The following is a 22,068-nucleotide window of genomic DNA, read 5'->3' as shown; positions in this document are numbered from 1 at the left end:
CACAACATTTAGTACAAGCTGCTCCATGCAGTGAAAGAGCTTGAGAAACACTTAATTTCCCCCCAGATGAATGAATGGACAAAATTAAACACACTGTCTTCTTACATATTTCTAACTCAGTTCTCTGGCAAACTCACCTATCTGGAACATAAAAAAGGACTAGATAGTGTGCAGAGAACATGTACAAGGTCATGGGGTGATCACTGTAGTTGTTTTACTGAGGGCTGATTATGGGCCAGACATTGTATTAAGTGCTTTACATGCATTGTTTCATTTAATCCTATTTGGTTGTCATATTATTGCTGTTTTCATCCCACAGACAAATACATAACTTGCCTATGGTTCTAACCCAGCTCTGAGTGACTCAAGTCCATGTATATAGCCAGTGTACTTCCCAGCTTTCCAAAGATCCTTCTAGTGCTCACTTAGGCCTTTTGGCCCCACACTTGTTGAGTCAGTTTAAAAACTTCTACTTTGCCTATGGCTCTATTACCCAAGGGTCTGTAGTCTCCAAGTCTACAGCAGAGCAAAGGCAGCAGATGAGAAAAACCACCTTGTAAGCCATTTCAGAAGATGCTAGTTTACAACTTGACTCTCGTTTTCCTTTTCTTCCTTCTTTCATCACTTCCAACAAGAATGATGGTCTTAGAAAGATGATCTCCTGTAGCTAACTGGTTCTGGTAAACTGTCCTATAATATGTGTTTTCTAGAAGATCCACTATATTGCAAATCAGTGCCATTGGTAATTGATAGTGATACTATCCTTAGAAACAGGTTATACCCAACATGTTCAAATAGAGTTTAAAGAATTTTGATTGGCATTTACATTTGATTGGCAAATATTCCCTCCTAAAAATATTACATTAAAATGAAAGCTAAGAACTTAATTAGAGCCCAGAGTCACGCAGAATCCAGGATCCTATATAACAGAGGCAATGCTCCTGACTAGCAGTAGTTTCCAGACATATAGATTTCTTGGATGAGGAGAAAAAGTGCAGGTGGAGAGCTAACACAGGTGTATATTAAGTGTTAATTTTGCTAAATAAAAATGTTTAAAGAAACCTCTAACATCACCTCCCTTTAGTTGAATTAAGGACATTTGAAGGATCAAAGAAACAGAAAGGATGACATTTCAGAATGAATGTAGCACACTATTCTTTATTCCCTCCATAATTTGAATAAAAAACAGAACTGCAAGGATCTTGCACACTTAGTCATTCAGTTGTGTCTGACTCTTTGCGACCCTTTGGACTGTACACACCAGGCTCCTCTGTCCATGGGGTTTCCCAGGCAAGAATACTGGAGTGGAATACTGGAGTACTGGATGTATCTTAGCAAGGCATTTATAAAGGCCTCAAATACTGATGGTTATTACATCTACTTGTTTCATTAAACCTATCTCTAGTTGAACTTTTCTTATGCCAAATCCTGTGCTTGGAATATAGAAAAACAAACCTAAAGCAAACAAACAAAAGCAGAATCAGGTATGGTCCTAATTCGGCAGAGTTAAGTCATCTGAAAATTCCCAGATTTAGACAAATGTTCAGCAAAAAGGTGATGATTGTCCTGGGTCGTTAGAGGATGCAGCTAGGCTTGTAATCACTGACATGGTGATTGATGTGCATGCCATTTACTCCCCAAAAGGGCCAGTGAGCAGAAGACACCCTCAACTTCCTGAGCCCTGACCTTCAGCCACAGGAGCTGATAGACCCAGGGGAGCCTTTGTATCAGTGAATTATCTTGGGAGGGAGAAGTTAAAATTCTGGAAATACATTCTCTTGGATGACCTTGTACTCAACTTTGTATTCAATTTTGCCATGGTGAAGAAGTATATTATCATATATTTGCAGGAAAATTAAAGTTTGGAAAAAGCAAAAGCAGCCAAGGGAGATATTTCAGATGATTTTAATTGGGCCTCAACTTATGAAAGGCTAAGGACTGTATTTGGGGCTTTGATTCTAAAGCAGTTGTCCACACTTCCACTCTTTCCTTCAAAACCTTGAATTCAAGCATCTGAGCAGTGCTGGATAAAACAACCATTGGAGTTGACGCCCAGCCTGCAACGATATGCTTGGCTTCTCCTCCTCCAGAGGAAGCTTTTGTTTTTATCAGACTAGGCTGCTAGGCATCCTGCTCTCCTTCAAACAGTGTGTTTCTTCCTGTTTCTCTGTACTTGCATCTTTCTGTTCTCCTGAGTTCTTTCCTAATACCTGGTTGTCCTACAATGCTCCCCATGTTTTCCCTGAATTTTTCCTTGAACAGTTGATTTTTCCTTTAAAACTCCCTGCTGTGACTTCCCTGGCAGTCCAATGGTTGAGACTTCGCTTTCCAATGTAGAGGGTGTAGGTTTGATCCCTGGTTAGGGAGCTAAGATCTCACTCACCTTGTAGCTAAAAAAAACCAGAACATTAAATTCCCCAACAACTAGCAACCAACTCACTGCACTGCTCACCACAGTTGCACGTGCGTTAGCCTTAGCCTTTAGCTTGATTATAAAGCCTTCGGAGTAAAGAGTCGATGTCTTCAGATCCACTTCCCAAATACTTTGTGAGAGCCCATTAAGTGTCAAGTACTATGCTAGGTACTTAGTAGGGATACAGAATACCTTGATAGGAATAAAGTTGTAAACCTTATCTTTCAAGGAATGTACAGTCTAGTGTGGGAGGGAGAGAAGTTTCTCAATAGTTCATGGAAAGCTATATATGATTTTAGGATAAAGGGTTATGAAAGTACCAAAAATAGAGAAAGGGGTTAATTCTGATAGTGAGTGGAAGTTAGGAAACCTTCAGGGACTGCTTTGTGCAAAGGGAAATCAGAAGCTTCAATATAGGAATTGCAGGGCCTGGGGAGTATGGTCATGAGGGGAAGATGAGGTTACAACAGCTGAGTCCCAACTGTTAACATCCTTGAATACTAACAAGTCAACATTGTGCCTGTGGACCAGGGAGATACAGAGGGTATTTAAGCAGGGAGAAGCCTCAGACTAGCAGCCCTTCCTTACTCAGCACTCAGTCCCAAGTAAATAGGGATCAACTAATTAGCCGATTCCAGAGAAGGCAATGGCACCCCACTCCAGTACTCTTGCCTGGAAAATCCCATGGATGGAGGAGCCTGGTAGGCTGTAGCCCATGGGGTTGCTAAGAGTCGGACACGACTGAGCGACTTCCCTTTCACTTTTCACTTTCATGCATTGGAGAAGGAAATGGCCGATACAATGACTTATATAAGAGAAACAGACAGCATCAAAAGTAACCCTGGATCCAGAGATGACAGAGATAATGGGTCACTGCAAAGTAAACAGGGCTCACTTGAAAATTTGGGATTGATCATTAGTGGAAGAGGAATTAAATTTAATCTCTGAGATGCTGGAGGGCAGTATTAGATCAGGGAGATGAAGCCACAGTGACACAGATTACTGCTCAGTAGGGTGCCAAACTTTGGAATTGTTGGAGCTTTCTGGGAATTGCTATTTGAAAAGACAATTTGGTAAGACATTGTTGGTGGGACAACTGCTTGTCAGAGAAAACTTGGAGAGAATTCATGAGCTAGAGATAAAGTTGGGATTCAATCAGTGGATCCCAGAGGGCTGGTCCAATGAGCCAGGCCAATTGGTCATGAAGCTTTTACTCATCAATGGGAAAATGAGAAAAGAGCAGGGTTGTATAGTGAGTTTTTAGGGAGTCGAGCTTTTCCATTGAAAGGACAATCCTTTATGTTCAATTGGTGATTTCTTTCCTTCTTTTTTGATATTAACACACTTCTCTTACTAAATGATGTTGATGAGGGATGATAATTTTTTCTTTTGTTTCTTTCATATCTTTCCTTGGCAATATATCCCATTATCAAGTGTACCGTGCGACCCCCATTTCCTTTTTGGACATTGATGATCCATGCCCTCTCTAGTCTGGGAACCACTGGGCTTCTAGGGCAAGATTTCAAGGGTCTCTGCATCTGGCTTCAGGAAGGGGGAGTGCAGTTACTGATGAGTGAGGTTTGAAGACATTGAGGGAGAGCCACGAAGGGTGGGAATTTCCATGCCCTGAATTAAATGTCAGTATACAAGTAAGTGAGGCTTCCGAGGTGGCTCAGTGGTAAAGAATCTGCCTGGCAATGCAGGAGATGCAAGAGGTGCAGATTCAATCCCTGGGTCGGGAGGATCCTCTGGGGTAGGAAATGGCAACCTACTCCAGTATTCTTGCCTGGAAAATTCCATGAACAAAGGACCCTGGTGGGCTATAGTCTATAGGGTAGCAAAGAGTTGGACACGACCGAGCACACACACATATACAAGTGAGCATGGTCATTCTAACTCTTCCTCCCATGAGGTTTGAGGCTTCTGAGGCCCAGGGTGCTCTGTCTGTGCTCAGAAGGCCTGGCCACCTCCTTTCTTTTTTATACTTCTCCCTGCACTGGCCATGGCCTGTGGAGAAGGAGGTGGAAACCACTTCTGCTGAGGGTTTTGAGGAGCAACCTTCTTTGGTTGTTTTCTGTCCCTTTGTTGAGATCAAACCAGGCTCATTTGGCTGGGAGTGAGAGACAGAACTTTGGCCAAGAACCCAAGCTTGTTTGACCTGCTATGCCTTGTGGAGATGGGTGGTTGATTCTAGGACAGGACTAGATATTTGGAGGCCTGAATCGTGCACACCACTCTCTTAATTGGATAGTGGTCTATGAGATGCCTTCTGTCCATAGTCCAGTCTGTGACATCATCAGTATGGACCATGTAAGGGAAACACCATCTCTGGGCAAAGAGCTAAGGGTTCATAGGACTATACTGATCCAGTAGCTTGGGGTGGTAAGCAAAGTGGGAGAAGTGAACCGATGACCAAGCAGAAAGAGAGTGAGTGGGTTAAATCAGGAGCCTCCGTGAAAATGCAGACATCCTCAGGTCTCCTTCAGAAATAGAGGTAGGCTCAAAGTTGCCTTCACAATGGCCATTCCAGATGGTTTTTTCCCTGGTTGAGTATACCCAGGGGACAGACAGTTCTGTGACCTTACGAGAAGGACTGTTGGCCAGGCAGTGAGTCAATCAGAACACAGAGGTTTTGTCTTTGGTTTCTGACTCTACAAAACAACACAAAGGACTTGGTTTAAAAGAAAGAAAGAAAGAAAAAAAAAAAGCAAAAGCAGGTCGTGCACTCTCTTCTCTCTCTACTCTGGGGTGGAGGAGAGTCTGAAGGTCTGATTTGAGTCCCTCACTCTCTGATCAAGTTATATGACTCGTCCTGTAACTATCCCTAGAGTGACCAACTGGTTCCCGATGGCCTGGGGGTTTCCTGGCTTTAGCACTGGAAATTGCACATCCAGGGAACCTACTCAGTGCTGGGCAAACCCAGACAGCTGGTCACCCTAACTGTATCTCAGTTTTCTACTTGGAAGATGGGAATAATTCTCCTGCCCCAGCTGCCCGTAGTGTGAGAATCAAATGAGGTGACAGAGGTGAAGGTGCTTTGAGATTAAATCTGGGCATTTTCAAGTGACTGGATTGGATGGGCCACAAAAGCCGTACCTGGTGTGTTGGTACATGCTCTGTGTGGCACGCTTGGCCACTGTGGAACCTATTCATCTTTCAAGCCTCTAACGTATGTTATTCTCTGCAATGCTTCCTGTGATGACCCAGACAGAATAGATGTAGCCTTCCTTTCTTTCCTGCTGTACTCAATGCCCCAACACAGCAGACTCAGGACTTCATTATCCGTCATCTACTCCTCCAGCCAGATTGAGATCTCTTTAATGGTAGGGACACCATAGCTCACACAGTAGCTGCTTGAGAAATGTTTGCTGAATGAAGAAATGCTTTTCAGTTTCTAAGACATATGTTGTACCACCTGTTACTTGAACCCTCAGAAACTAGTTTTACATGTGTGACACGTGTTTCTGGCCCTGTAACTTTCTTTAGGGTCCTATGGCTAAGGTTATCTGATGAAGCCCAGAGATCCAGATGGGGACCTGAGGTCTGGCTCCTCCAGCCAGGGATTCTATAGACAGAAAGCATTTTGAAGGCATGTTTGACCCCCAGGCCACCTCATATTGTGAGAAGCAGGTGTCACCAGTTCGTTGGCAGCTCACAGTAAACCACATCTGGTGCTGTAATGCAGGCCCATTTGCCAGCAGCAGCAGGCAGGTGGCTCTGTGTCAGCCACCTCAGAGATGCTTCACAAAAGATAATGGAGGGAATGAATGAAAGTCTTCCCACAAACAATAGAGGGAGTGGAAACACCGTTCAGGATGAGAGCCAGCCTACTGGCCTCATCTCGGCCACCTCTGTCTGGTTCAATGAAAGGAAGAAAATCTGGGCTCATTCTAAGGACTGGCTAGCAGAAGACAGACGTCAGTGTGAAAAGGAGGCTGGGCAGACCATCAGGACTGTTATTTTCTTGTGGACTTTAAAATGCACAGGGTCAGAATGCGGAGAATGGTTTCCTCCAGTTATAGGGAATGGTTCCCAGGGACAAGAGGCAGCTCTGGTCTCCCACGTGCCCCCGCTGGGCCTGAACCTGTCTCCAGCTCTCTCTCCTCCTCCTCCCCCTCTCCACTGCTACCTCCAGCCTCTCATCTCTTCCTTCAGCAGTTCCACTCCTATCTGTCTTGCAAAATGGGATTCCATGAGAGATTTTCTATGAGAAAATGATTCCCCTGAGGAAAAACAGTGGAACACAGATGGAAAACGAATGCATGAATTAGCATCCTTTTCACTCTTGTGCTGTACACTTGGTGTACCTTTTACCTGAAATACGTCCTCCCCATCACTGTTTGAAGGCCTCGTTCAGGGACTGCTGCTTCCTGCTGGAGGTCTTGCTAGAACTAAGCCCTGCCTGCATGCTTTTCCCTCAGTGCCTTATCTGTTGATCGTTCTGTCAGCTGATCTCTCTGTCCATCTATCGGTCTATCTTTACGGTACTTCCTTTCCTCTTGGAATTGGTGTTGTTACTGTGTGTCCTCTCTTTCCTTCTCCCTTAGCTGTGACGAGCACTCAAATTTTCAATAGTTCACAGAAGAATCACAATTTCTTTTGGAAAAATGAGAAGTTCTGGCAGTGTTCCCGTCTGGCATTGCTACAGCAGAACTGAGTGGAGCCTGTCCGCTCTACACAGGCATACACTCTTTTGTTCACTAAGGCCCCAGCAATTCCCTAGAGACTGTCACTTCCCCATTTACAGCACAGTGGAGTGGATAAGGGCATAGGCTCTGAAGCTGCAGTGTCTGGGTTCAGATTCTGACTCTGACATCTACTAGCTGGATGACCTTTGATAATTTACGTAAGCTCTTGGTGCCACTGATTGATTATCTGTAAGAGACTCTTAATAGTACCTGTGTCACTGGGTTTCTGCGAGGAGTACGTGAATTAGGGAAGACGTGTGAGGACTTGCCATATATATTAATACCTCAATAAATATTTAATTGCTATTTACCCTAGTATTTGCACTGTGGTTTTGTTTCTTAGAGTAGAGGAAGTGTTGCCTATACTTAGGCCTCTGTTGAAAATGAGGAAACTACATACATGTTTACCCCTAGTCCTTTTCATTCATTTTCTTTTCCAGGCCCCTGGGGGTGTGCACAGTTGCAGTCCCTGCATTAGATCTTGGGACCTAATCTTGGAGGTGCCACTATCGTGATGTATTCATCTTTGCTTTTCTTAAAAGTATGTACTTAGTGCTTTGAGAATACTATGCTTGGGGGTGTTGATAGAGTTCAGTTACATGATCATGGTCATACACTTTCATGCTGCATCTAGGAAGATCACTGGTAACAGTGAAAGGCACTATTAAGTCCCTTTAAAGAGCTGGTTCATTTAATTTGTGTTGTATGGTCTATGCAGTGAGACTAGTATTTCCTGGTTTTCTGAAGTAGACAGAGCAAACACATCAACTAATTTGATAACATGCTCATGAAGTTACAATATACATGGAAGTTGGCTGGATAGAAATCAGTCCATGTGACGTGCAATCAATAGGAGTTTCCTACAAGCTACATTTTCCTTTAGGTTCTGTGGGACAGTTGGCCCTTGCTTCACTGAATTGTATTTTGAATTATAGGTGGAGAGAAATAAAAAGCAGTAAGAGGAAAGAGACTGGACTGGGGAAAAGTAGTGTTTATGGGACACAGGGAGACTGGCTTGACTAGTGGTATGAATTTTTTTTAAAACATTCTTCCAGCGAAATAAATTTCATTCCCATGGGAATAGAGACTATGATTAAGAGGTCATTATGCTCTTTTTCTGCTAGTTGTCTGTGCTGAGGAGGGATGAATAATATATGTAAATTTCCCCGCCTGACTTTCTTTTGTTTGAAAACTGCTGGCTTACCACCCCCATCCAGTTGGGAGGATGTGGTTTCTTTGGTTAAAGATTCACCTGGGTCTTTGTCCCTGATCCTCCCCAAGGGAGAGACTGATTAGATATGATGATCCAACCAGGATCACAGCCCACAGGACCATTCATAAGATGTTCCTGAAACAGATGACCCAGAATTTCTGTGCAGGGGCTCAACTCAGGACCACTCCCTACCCCTTCTTTTCTACCTTCAGAAAAATAGATGGAAGCAATGTGGCTTTCAGCTAAATGTTTGTGATACCCAGTGTAAAGGGAATAAAACTATATAGCTAAACAGTTGTATTTCCTGGTATCCTGCAGTTTCTGCCCCTTTGCAATAAAAGGAAGCCAAGAAGGGTCTGGCTCAGAGAAGGTAATCACCACTTATTTGGGTCGATCCCCAAACTCACAGAATAGATGCTGCTCCCCTGGGAGTAGCACGTTGAGGGGCCCGTGGGGGAGCAAGGGAGATTAATATCCAAGAACTCCGGAGGCACCTTGAGCTCTTCATAAGTGATTGCCTTTATCCTTAAGACAATCCTGCAGGGTTTCAGGATCCCCATTGGGAAGATGAGAAAACTAAGCTTCTGAGAGATTAAGTAATAACAGTTCTTAGTCACTAAATGTGTGCCAGGCACCATGCTAAGCACTTCATAGCATCTCATTTAATCATTTAACAACCACCAAAGTTTACGATAGTGCTACCTTCAGTTGTTATATTTGGGAAAATTGAGACTTTGGGAGTGGAAGTAACATGTCTGACTGATTTTTGCCATTAACTGGCAGTCCTGGAATTTATACTGAGTCCTAACTCCAGGGCCCTGACAATCAGTCAGTGGTCCACGCTGCTTCTTGCTACTTCCTTAAGGTGACAGGATTGTAGATGTGAGAGGCAGAGTTTGAACAGGGTCTGATCTACACAAAATACATTGCTCTGCTATCCACAATCTCCAAGAGATAGAGCTGGGGCAGGTATGTAGTCCTTCCCCATCCTGGTCTGCCTTTGTGTAACAGCAGCTGTCTTCTTGGGAAAAGCAAAAGACTGGGCAAATCTGAAATAAAGTTGCTGAGGGGAGAGAGGTGGAGGGAGGAGGATAGAGAGAGAGAGAGAGAGAGAGAGAGAAAGTGCTATTTTTGACAGCATCAGCCTCTTAAAAGAAAGCACCGTGCAATTTGTGTATCAGTGGGAGAACTCAGTGCTTGGGCAGGCAAATCACAGCCTGCTCTGGCTGCTGTTCTCACCGTGGTCAAGGCCATTCGTTTCCTGTGTGGTTCCTCTCCCCAGATCTTCCTTGTCACCTTGCTGTCTCCACTCTCCTCCCCTCTCTCCTTAATGTGTCACTCTGCTGGTTACGAGCTCCTCCACCAGGCATGATAAAAACAGAGCCCTAACAGGAGTAAGTGTGCGTTTGCCTGTGTAATGCTGCCAGGATCCTCCAACATAAATCCGCACCACGCAGCTCCAGCCTAGCCGGGTGCCTAGTGAAGGAGTGCTTTGGCTGTGGAGGCCGTCCAGTGCCTCGTTTCCCACGATGTTCTCAGGATGCCACCTTACAAGGTGGCAGAGGCAGGGAAGTGTGCCACTGTTAGCACGGAGTGGGGAATGTAGGGGGGAAAAAGGGTTTTGTAATTAGGGTTTGTACTTAAGCTCTGTCCCATGAATCACTCTGAGAACCTGGGCAAAGCTTCACTACCCTGAGCCTTAGCTTCCTAACCTGTGAAGGAAAATGATAACTTCTAAATCCTCCTATATGAGGGGAGGATGAATGCTGGGACATTCCTAGGGTCCGGAAGGCACCCACCCTGCCTGGCATATAGTAGTTATGAAATGAATACAAGTCTTCTCTTCTTTCCTCTTACATACAGTGTAAAGTGGTCTGCTTTTCATCATTGAAAGAAATTGAAAGCACTGTGGACTTTCAGGAAGCATATAACTCTTTCAGGGATGTTTTTGTTTCAGTCCATCATGGGCAAGCAGGGAAACTTAAGAAGCAATGGATGTGCCCCTTTCCATTGTTAGACAGAGGACAGTGATGTCAGCCTGTGGTGTGACCTTGACCCTTGCACTGTGTGCCCACCTAAAGGCAATGAGTACAGAAGGAAGGCAGGATTCCCTAGGGAATTCCAGCAGCTCAGCCAGCCAGCCACCTCCCTTTCTGGAACCTTACTTTTCTTATTTGTATATTGGTTGTAAAAATGTTAGTTGCTCAGTTGTGTCTGACTCTTTGTGACCCCATGGACCATAGACCACCAGGCTCCTCTGTCCATGGGATTTCCCAGGCAAGAATACCAGAGTGAGTAGCCATTCCTTTCACCAGGGGATCTTACTGACCCAAGAATTGAACCTGGGTCTTCTGCATTGTCAGGCGGATTCTTTTCCATCTAAAGACTAAATTGAGTGTGTGTGTGTGTGTTGGGGAGAGGATAAATCATCTTTTCCTCCAAATAATAATCTTTTCCTGACAGTTTCCCTCTTTATATCCACTCTGGCCTCATGGTTGAGAAGATCCCAACCTGGGATATCATGTTGCCTGGGTTGAAAACCCAGCTTTACAGTTTCCACACCAGGTCACCCTGTGCAAGCTCCATAATCTCTCTGTGCCTCAGTTTCCCAAATTATACAATCGGGATGAAAACAATATTACCTTCCCAGGGTTGTTGTTAGGATTACATAAGCCAGTGAGCATCTCATACTTCAGAGAAGTGCCTGGGATGAGTCAGTGCTTGATAAATGTTAACAGCAGGTCTTAGCACCACCACTAAAAGGCTAAATTAACCACCTCCCACCCCCTGGCTTGGGCTTGTGTACTGGGCTAGGGCACCAGTCTCCTAGAAGGTTTCTCTGCATTTTCTCTAATCCGTTCCATGTGTCCTGACCTGAGAAGCTTCTGTATTGATGCAGCACTCCTCTGGCAAACCTCCAGTCTCTATTCAAACACACAAGCACACACAACACTTTCTCTTTCTACCTCCCTCTTGTTCCCTCCCTTCTTTTTTTTCCTCTCTCCCTTTTTATCCTCCAATTCCCTCCCTCTCTTCCTTTCTCTCTGGCTCTTCTGAAGATACAGGCAAATCCAGCCTCTCTGCTGAGAGACCTTTGTCTCTGATCAGGCCTGACCTGGGTCACAGAGTTCAGGGGGTTACCATGACAACAAGCATCCCTGGCTACCCATCAGGAGGCAAGGACCAATTGAAAGGGACTGTCATTTCCCTGGGACATACTGTATTTATTCTCAGCAGCAGACCCTGTACCAATACCATACTATGGGCAGAGGGTGGGAGGGAGGGAGAGAAAGAAATATCAGGGCTTTATTTTTTTTTAAGTGCGTTCTCTGTGGGGGAGGACCACAGATTGTTCTCAGAGAGAGACAATTTATTTCTAATACAGAGGGATGAGGGTGGGGCTCATGTGTATTTCTGATGAACACAGTTGGTTTCACAAAGAAGGAAAAAATAAGTTATTTGGCCCAAAAGTGATTTTGTGATCGGTCTAATGGGAGGAGGGTTGGGGTGGAGAATTAACAGTAATGAGTACCCTCTGTGACAAGCACTTTATGTTATTTCATCAGAACTCAGAGCAACTGCAATGAATTGTTATTACTCCAATTTTACAGAAGAGAAAACAGAGGCTCATAAAATTATAGTGACTCACCAAGCTAGATCAAACTGCTGGTAAAGTAATGGCCCTTGACCTTGAACTGAGGTTGTTTGACTCCACGGATCATGGTTTCGACACTATTCAATGCAGTTTCCCTGTCATTCTCCCATCATAATCATCTTCCTTTTGTTTCCAAGCCACTGCTTCCTCAGAAAACATGTATAACTCTCTTTCCTGACCTCTAACCTTGTCTCCCAAAGTGGACTGCTGTCCACCATAACAGAATCGCCAGGGGACTTGTGGAAATTGAACATTTCTGGACCCCACCTAGACCTGCAGAATCAGGAATCTCAGGAATCAGAGTCTAGAAAGGGGCATTTTAAACCAGCTTCCCTAGATTTTAAAGCATACTGAAGTTGGGAAGTGGTTCTTTATGGCGAGTCAACACCACCAAACAGAATTTGTTTCCCAGTTATATTCTCAGTCAATGTGACTCTAAAAGTAGAAAAATCTTAATTGCCTTGAAGATACAATAATGTCACGTGGTCCCAGTGTGGAGGTGGGCAGCTAGGAGACCTTCAGTCCCTGGAAGTGAGACCACTCCCTATAAAACCTTGTGGTATTCTTCCTGAGTCGTGGCCTTAACCTCCCTCCTTATTTTTAGCCAAATGCCAATGCAGACAGGTGATTCTTAGGAGATATTTTCTAGCCTTGGTTTGTGTGAAGGAGGAAAAATATATTCAGTAGGAATGCTATTGAGACTAAAATGTTGATGAGCAATCTTGAACTTATGTCCGATTAAAAACTAAAATAGATATAAACAAGCTACAGTCAGTGCTGGCCTTCTCTAGTGACTCAGACAGTAAAGAATCTGCCTGCAATGCAGGAAGTATGGCTTCGATCCCTGGATTGGGAAGATCCCCAGGTGGAGGAAATGGAAACCCACTCCACTATTCTTGCCTGGAGACTCCCCTAGACAGAGCAGCCTGGTGGGCTACAGTCCATTGGGTGGTGAAGAGTTGGACACGACTGAGTGACTAACACTTTCACAGTCAGTGCTAAAGGAGGAAGACATAATTGACATTCTCCATCATTTCTACTCCAATGCCAGGAATTCTGTACCCCTCCCAGCCTTTCTCAACATTCTAGTTGCCCTAGAGGTAAAATTGAGGTGGGTTAATAATACCACCTGACCTGCCTCTTGAGAAACCTATATGCAGGTCAGGAAGCAACAGTTCGAGCTGGACATGAAACAACAGACTGGTTCCAAATAGGAAAAGGAGTACGTCAAGGCTGTATATTGTCACCCTGCTTATTTAACTTATATGCAGAGTACATCATGAGAAATGCTGGGCTGGAAGAAGCACAAGCTGGAATCAAGATTGTCAGGAGAAATATCAATAACCTCAGATATGCAGATGACACCACCCTATGGCAGAAAGTGAAGAGAAACTAAAAAGCCTCTTGATGAAAGTGAAAGAGGAGAGTGAAAAAGTTGGCTTAAAGCTCAACATTCAGAAAACGAAGATCATGGCATCTGGTCCCATCACTTCATGGCAGATAGATGGGGAAACAGTGGAAACAGTGTCAGACTTTATTTTGGGGGGCTCCAAAATCACTGCAGGTGGTGATTGCAGCCATGAAATTAAAAGATGCTTACTCCTTGGAAGGAAAGTTATGTCCAACCTAGATAGCATATTCAAAAGCAGAGACATTCCTTTGCCAACAAAGGTCTGTCTAGTCAAGACTATTGGACTGTGAAGAAAGCTGAGAGCCGAAGAATTGATGCTTTTGAACTGTGGTGTTGGAGAAGACTCTTGAGAGTCCCTTGGACTGCAAGGGGATCCAACCAGTCCATTCTAAAGGAGATCAGTCCTGAGTGTTCTTTGGAAGGAATGATGCTAAAGCTGAAACTCCAGTACTTTGGTCACCTGATGCAAAGAGTTGACTCATTGGAAAAGACCTTGATGCTGGGAGGGATTGGGGGCAGGAGGAGAAGGGGATGACAGAGGATGAGATGGCTGGATGGCATCACTGACTCGATGGACGTGAGTTTGAGTGAACTCCGGGAGTTGGTGATGGACAGGGAGGCCTGGCGTGCTGCGATTCATGGGGTCGCAAAGAGTCGGACACGACTGAGCGACTGAACTGAACTGAAGTGAATAATTCTGTTTGGGAGGTAAACCCCATGTCTGCCTGTTTTCTGTCCTTGCCAGAATCAGATTGTACCTGGTTATTCCTGAAGAGGAGCACAGAAGTCCCTAGAAAGTGCCTATAACAGACTTCTTTCCCAAACTACCAAGTCTTAAAGTAAGACTTCGATGACAAACATAGAACCACTTCTTCCATCTGTCCCCATCTCCTTATGATTGTAACCACATTCCTTATCTCCTACGCAAATGACCACAACAGCTTTCTAAATAACCTTCCCTGCCTGCAGGTTCTCACAAACCACTGCCAAGATCATCTTTGGGAGTCTGTCTGACATGGTTCCTCCATCAGTGGCCTTCAGTGACCCCTACTGACATCAAATAAAAAATACAGAGACATTTGAAATCCTTTTCACTGTGACCACAACCTGTTGCTCTTGCTTATTAATGTGCACGCTAGTTCAAGTGGATTCACATTCCTGAAAACAAGCCCTATGTTTTCCCACCTCTGTGTTTGCTTTTCCTCTGTCCCCTCCACCTGGAGTCCCTTCTCACCTATCACGGTTTCTTCAGGGGCCAGTCTTGGTTGTTACCTCTGCCTTGAAACCTTTGGACATCCTCCCATTCCGATGCTAACTCTCCTCCTCTTGCTAACTCTGACTCTCTTAGGGCATTGGGTAGACTATCAGGTATCTATATAATACTGCTAATGAGCTATACTTGATCATGCATCATTTAAGGGCTGGAATCATGTCTGTCTCACCACTGACCCTGAAGTGCAGCACACAGTTCTTTGTGTGAAGAAAAGGAATCTGTGAAGCTGCATGGAAAGCATGGGGAGTGGGTCTTAGCCCCTCACCCACTAAGCTGCACTCTCTTCCTGTCACCTTGGCCCACACAGCCGGCATGGACAAGACGTGACAGAACACAAACATGTCACGATCACAGGGACCAGAGAAGACTCCACGTAACCACAGTCACAGTTAAAGACCAGGCTTTGACCAATGTCCCAGTTAGAGTATAACTCTCAGCAAATCCATTAAACTCCTGCTAGATGGTTTGTGAAGGAGTGTCATTACTTGAGATTTTAACTCAGGCCAATCTGGTGTGGATTCCTTCTTGGGTTGGGAAAACAGGGGCCATGCTCCCTTAGTTAGGAAATTTGAACATATCGCTTCCAACTGAAGGGAGTATTTATCATAATAAAGAAAAGAAACTTCAGACCAGCAGATACATTAAGTTGGCAGCAGAAGTTGGCAATAGATCACAATTAGTAGGTTTACCAATTATCTTCCCCCAGTGACTGGCATTGGCTGTACAGGTCTTTATCCACAACCTCAGGGCTTTGGAAACAAAACTCAGCCCCTCACCCAACCCCCAGCATGCAGGGACAGCCAACAAACAGCATCTGTTTCAAAGAAACGCCACCTGTCCAAATAGAAAAATCAAGCACTGAACCACCTCGCTTCCTGAGTATCTGTTTCCAGAGCAGAAGAGACAAACACACCATTCTGTCACTGACACAGCCTTTTCCTGCTCTGTAGGGACACGCCTGGCCCCTGCCAAGTAGACCTGGCAAGGTTTAGAGGAACATTTGGGCCTTAGCTATCAGTTCTCTGACCTTATGGGCAGAGCTGGGTGACCCGCCTTGGAGGAGCCTGAAGCTTCTTGGAGGCAGGCTGGAAGGGAGTGAATGCCCTGCAGGTGTGATCAGGTCTAGCTTTCTGGAGAGCAGGTGGTGGAGGGGACCACCAGGGAGATCCTTTCTTGCCGTGGGCACTGGCACTAAGTCTGGAGCGCACCCTCCTTTGAGGACTGCAGGAGTCCCACCTTTCACAGGGTGGAAGAGAGGTTTGCAACATCTGTGGTGTACAAACTCCTAAAGAGTCTGCAGTTTTGTGAATGGTTAGACAGTGTTTAGAAAGGTATTTTCTGTGATTCTAAATACTTTGAGGACAACACTGATTTCCTCTGTATCATCTTTAAGTACCTTGAAGCCCCTTTTCAATGGGGACCAAAGGTATCGTGTATCAATACTACCCCTTTATGCCACTGCTCATTTCCCATGTCTGCCATGCAGAATCATTTGCTGGGATCAGATCAGTGGGTCTGAGATTATTGGGGCAGGCACATGTGTCTGTGGCAGTTCATTTGCCATGACTCGCTGGTATTCGACCATACCTGGAGGAATCAGCATCATCTGGCCGAGTAAGGCAGAGACATGAAGGAAACCTGGCTGGACTGTGTGTGCATATGTGGTTATTTACTCATATTTTCTGCAGCTGTTTTGCAATGGTATGTTTCCTGGGACCTCTACACTACTGGTTTCTAGAATGATTCCTTTTATTGCAGAGATGAGAAGTAGAATCCCATAGAGGGAGAAGGGATTTTTCCAGACCAGCAACTCAAGGCCCTCTTAGGATGAGAGTTGCTCTTCTGTTTTTGAGTCAGGGAGCCCCATGGCTATCATAAAGGTTGCCAATGGAGAGAAAGGAGAACTGGGAGAGAGCTGTGGACATGTGGCCACCACCATTTATGTATTCTTGACTTGCACATCAACCATCAGTGGTATGACTTGGAAGATGTTCCTTTTCATTACTCTTTCCTTTTATCTTGGTCTTTTTTTCTGCAAACAGTAAATGACTTGTTACATCTTACAGAGACATAAGCAATAGAATTAAGTATTTCTTTAATAGAGGTGAACTATTTTCAATACTTATCTCAGAAAGAAACCTGGATCATGTAAAACCCATAAAGGCAGTGTTACTCCTCAAAAAAGTGGTGCATTAAAAAAAGAAGTGCATTAAAGTGAGCATTCACTATGACCTTCAGGCTTCAAAGTGGTGAGTGGATGCTCTGGGCTCCAAAAGCAAATCTTTTGAGTTGATGGTTATTGTTTGACCCATGTACATAGGTACTGGGAAACCTGGTCTAAGTCCAGTCTTCTGCCTTTAATGGTGCTGTCGGTCATGGGCCCGGGCACAGTGTTAGAGTGAGTACAACCATGGGCTCTGAAGTCAGACTGCCTGGGTTTGAAATCTGGCTCCTTTATTAGCTGTGTCCACTTGGTCAGGTAACTGAATTCTGTGCTGCTGTTTCCTCATCTGTACAATGGGGATGGTGGTCCTTCATAGGGAAATTAAGAGGATAATATGAGATAATGCACAGCACAGTGTGTGGCACGTGGTAGGCAGTCACTCAGCAGTAGCTTTTGTTACAGTGGAAGGTCATTTGAATTGCCAGATGACCTGAGATTTGTGTTCATGTTACTGACTTCGTCATTATGTTCCGGGCATCTGTGTGTGGTATAGGAAGATGGAGATAATGTATTGAGTGGGCAATTCATGTCACTTTCTGTACCTTTCCCCTGCCCCCAACTTTGCATCCAAATATTTGGATCAAATGAGGTCCCTGACTTAATAAAACCTTCAGTAAATTATAACAGTGCAGCATCACTGGTGTTCCTGGGCCTATAAAAACACATTCTCTACTTTGGGCCTTTCTAGGGTGATGCTTTGTAAGTATCTCAAAGTCTCTTGCCAAGCACTGTCCTCTGGATCCTCTTTGAACTTTGCCTAAATGGGTACAAAGAGCTTTTTAAGTTTTTCCAGATAAAAATGCATGATTTATAAAATACCAGGCCATTTTGTTTCCTTTTATTAGGTCACATTCAATTATTTTTATATTCCTAAAGATATGTTTATTTCCTGATATTTGGACAGTTACAATTCTTCAATATATTTTCATTTCTATTCAGATAAGGACAAAAGTCCTTAACAAAATCTATTTGCACTTTATCATTCTCCAGTCATAGCTAAACCTTTTCTCTTAGTTATTACCTGTGTTCTAGGAGGATTTAGCTTCTTTTGGTTTATGAGCTGTACCAAAATTTTCTGTCTTAAGAATCTTTGCACATTTTGTTCCCTCTGCCCAGACTGTTGTCTACCCCTCCCCTCACTGAACTTACTTAATTCCAATTGATACATCACATTTAGCTTGAAAAAAGTATCCTTGGAAGAGTCTTCTCAGCCACATCCCACCCATCCTGCATTCCAGTTGGACCTTGTTATCTCTGGGTGTATTTGAGATCTTCTCTGTGTCTTTACTGTTCTGTAATTTCGACTGAATCAGCTGCTGGTTTTCATCTTTTTATCCGGCTTGGGAGTCAAAATTTTTGAATCTGAGTATTTATGTTTTCCATAAATTCTAGAAAATTCGCTTCAAATATTACCCCTGCTTCACCCTCTCTTGTCTCCATCTGGAACTTAAAGATGATGCACCTGGGTTTTTTTTCCTCTCTCATGTCTCTTCACCTCTTTATTATATTTGTACTCCTTCTGTGTGATAGTCTGGGGAATTTTATCTGATTTTTTTCTGGTACACTAATTTTCTCTTCAACTCTGTCTAATTTGCTGTTTAACACTTCCACTGACATTTTATATTAATGACTACTTTTCTTCTCTAAATCCTAACTGGTACTTTTCCAAATATGTCTGGTCTTTTATGATAGTACCTTTTTCTTTTAAAAGTATTTTTGATTGCTTTTATGTTTTTACTTTTACTTCTGATTCTTGCTCATGTATTATATGTTGTCACATAATTTATAACTTTTTCCTGCTTAGCGCAGCCTCAGAATAATTAGCTTCTTACTATGGTTTTGATTTCCTTTTTGGTATAGAGATTTCTTAACTTGCATTTAAAAGGCTATTTGTTATATCTTTCTCCAGTATATCTAGGTGTTTTATAGTGGGAGTTTTACTCTGCCAAATTGTTGAAAGTAGGTGTCCTCTATGTCCCGTTTTATAGACTATCATAATAGTCATGGACCATTAAACAATAATCATGTGTTTAATGTCTTTCTTCCCTTCAAGAATGTAGTTCCATGGGGACAGGGACCGTGTTTGTCTTACCCCCAAATTGTAGCTCCAGCTCCTAGCCTAGTGCCTAGATTGTTGTAGGGATCAATATTATTGACATAAATGAATGATATGGAGGCAGAGGTGGCTCTGGATGTCATGCCATGATGGGTTAGGAGCCCCCCTCCATCTTTTTACAACCTTTTACACACTGTCACCTTTCCTTGAATGCTACTCTTCCCTAAAATGATTTAATCCCTCTGTAATTGACATAATATCTTACAGGTGACTTCACACTGTATTGCATTTAATTACCTTCTGTATAGATTATTCCACTTGAACTTAAAACCACTTTAAACCTAGGAAAGGATTAGGTGATTAGCCTCTCTTTATAGATGAGGATACTAAAGGTCGGGGAGATACGTCTTACCTTTTGTAAGACAGTCATTAGTAAATCTCAAAGTTAAATCTAGGCCTTTTGACTTTAGTTCTATAAGACTCTGCCATAAGTCTTTGGTATGCATACCAGAGGCTCTTAATGTGAAAATAAAGTCCTCTTTGTTTCTTTCCTGAACTACCTACTTCTTGCTCGAGAAATCAGCATCAAGGACAGAATGGGTGCCGACACTCAATTGGTGTCATTTCAGTTTCCATGGCTAGAATCTTAGGACTCAAATGACTTGATTTTTCATTTGGACCACGTGTTTGTTTCTTTGGAGACACACATTACAAACCACCTTCGGTCAAAGTATCCAGGTTGCTGGAGAACCCTGTTTGTGGCCTAGTTGGATGTGGAGGTGTCTGGTAAAGGGTGGCATGTTACAAGTCACACGAGAGAAACACAAGGTTCATCAATGTTGGACACTGGGAGGGGTGAGACGAGGCATGGAGAGGGAACACGCGGGCAGTGACAGTCAGAGCAAGCTGAGGCCCCAGGGTCCATTTCCAACCTCCGGGCTGAAGATCGCAGGTGGCTGGAATCTCCCAGGCCCACAGGTATCCAAGAAGAGACCTCTCGACAGCTCCCGTGTGGCACTGGAGCCCTGTGGCAGACACGGCAGCTTCCTTTCTGAGGCAGGGAGGGGAGAGGGAGTACCGAGGAAGCAAATCTTGGCTACTTACCTCAGGGCGGACCCCTTGGGCGTCGCAATGCCATAGCCTTTGGAATCCAAGTTACCTCCCACCTTCATGGTGTCGCAGGGTTTCCGCTGCTCAATGTACTCATTCATGGTGGACTCTAGAAGGTAGGCGTATTTGCCTTTGGATTTCCTTACTCGGATCATCCCCTCCTCTGTGGTCCGCACAAACACGGATGGCTCTGCTGACTTCATGTACGTCCACATCTTCTCAAACACGGCGATTTTAGACCTCTGGCCGGGGACAGAACAAAGCTGGAATGAAGCATGGGCTGCACTTGGCATGGAGGTCGGCGCACACACACTAACGAAAGAGCTGAATGTGGCTTGATCACACATTCATGAGCGAGATTAGCTCAGGAAGAGACAAATTATGAGTGATTGCAAAACAAGAGGCTCTAATGAGTACCAGTAGGCTCCGAAGTGCAAATATCTTGCAAATCCAGAATGAATAGGAGAACTCAGGATCTTTTAATTACTGCTAAGTAGTTAGATTCCTCTTAAACATGGGAAGAATTAAGAAACTGGGGCTCTGTCTGACTCTTAAAGACATCAGAGGACCTATCTGTTGTTCAATAAGGTCATATTTACACAGTCCTGAAGAAGTGGAGAGCTGACTACAGTTGGAATCTGAGTGCATCATTGAAAGACAACAATAAAGAATTTTTAGACCATAGGTGCCAAGCTACAGTCATCTCGTATTGCAAGACTGTTCTCAGAATGTAATTTGTTGTCCGATAAAGTTAATAACTTGGGACTTGATATGGTCTTCTGCTAACATTTCAAAAGCCTCTATACCCAGCCAAGCTGCTTTCCTCATTTCCTCCTGAACTCATTTTAGACCTTCCTTCCTTTGTGACTTCAACTCGTTTGTTCACTCCCCTGGAGATGCTGGTTCTCTCCAGCCACATTCCGCTCATTATCTCACAGGTCAGAACAAGTAGTGTGTATTCTGAGACTATCTTGGCTCCAAGGACAATAGTTCTCAAATTCTAGTGGGCACCAGCATCCTGTATGGAGACTGTAAATATGCAGGCCGCAGGCTCTAAACCTAGAGATTTTGATTCAGCAGGTCTGGGGTGGGGCCTAGAATAAATCTTTTTCAGAAGCTCCCCATGTGATTCATCTGTATGGCCTGTGTGCCCTCACTTGAGAAGGAATGTTGTGAGGATTGATACTCCTCTAGGACACACAGTCCGGTCACTTACTGGATATCCAGGCTAGACTGTTAAGGATTGAGAGCCATTCACACTTGGGCGCAGGTCTCAAGTTTGTGGGCACTGCCTGGGGATAGGGGACATCTTTCCTTCTGTGAGTCCTTCACAGAATCTAACCTTTCATCCAGCAGACTCCTGGTCAGGGTCCATGATCCAGGATGAAAATCAGCATTGTCCTGTGTGACGTTATTCCCAAAAAGCGTCCCTTCACTGGCAGGTATTAAATAGATGTATGTTAGGGCTACTGATGTCCAGCTTTTGAAAATGCTTTGTAAATGGACAAGTGTTAAACATATATGTTCATGTGTGTGTGAGTGTGTGTGTGTGTGCATGTGTGCTTAGTTGTGTCAGACTCTTTGTGACCCCGTGGACTTTAGCCCATCAGGCTCCTCTGTTTATGGAATTTCCCAGGCAAGAATACGGGAGTGGATTGCCCTTTCCTCCTCCAGGGCATCTTCCCGACCCAGGGATTGAACCCAGGTCTCTTGCATTGGTAGGTGGATTCTTTACTGCTGAGTACCTGGAAAACCCTAAACACATAAAAGGGACTATATTTTTAAGCTTTTTATTTTGTATTGGAGTATAGGCAATTAAATTCTCCAAGCCAGGCTTCAGCAATACGTGAACTGTGAACTTCCAGACGTTCAAGCTGGTTTTAGAAAAGGCAGAGGAACCAGAGATCAAATTGCCAACATCTGCTGGATCATTGAAAAAGCAAGAGAGTTCCAGAGAAACATCTATTTCTGCTTTATTGGCTATGGCAAAGCCTTTGACTGTGGGGATCACAATAAACTGGAAAA

At 44.0% G+C, this 22,068-nt stretch overlaps 1 protein-coding gene and 1 long non-coding RNA gene across 21 annotated transcripts in view; one reads left to right on the top strand and one right to left on the bottom strand.

The window, feature by feature from the left end:
- Positions 1-22,068, bottom strand: part of GRIA1 (glutamate ionotropic receptor AMPA type subunit 1) — a 354,858-nt gene that overhangs the window by 21,041 nt on the left and 311,749 nt on the right. For all 6 annotated transcript variants that reach the window (XM_086412553.1, XM_086412550.1, XM_086412554.1 and 3 more), the window contains one exon: positions 20,038-20,285. In XM_086412553.1, the coding sequence (XP_086268679.1) occupies positions 20,038-20,285 (248 nt within the window). The remainder of the gene's footprint in view (positions 1-20,037; positions 20,286-22,068) is intronic.
- The window catches only part of LOC147369719 (uncharacterized), a 355,762-nt gene that overhangs the window by 120,943 nt on the left and 212,751 nt on the right, over positions 1-22,068 (top strand). The gene's annotated exons all lie outside the window — the stretch shown is intronic.

This window comes from Bos grunniens, chromosome 7 (assembly GCF_055505025.1).
Source record: "Bos grunniens cultivar Pamir isolate PY7600 chromosome 7, Bosgru_T2T1.0, whole genome shotgun sequence".
NCBI classification, from domain to species: Eukaryota; Metazoa; Chordata; class Mammalia; order Artiodactyla; family Bovidae; genus Bos; species Bos grunniens.
Note: the sequence above shows the minus strand (reverse complement) of the source record. Positions and strands in the feature narration are given on the sequence as shown.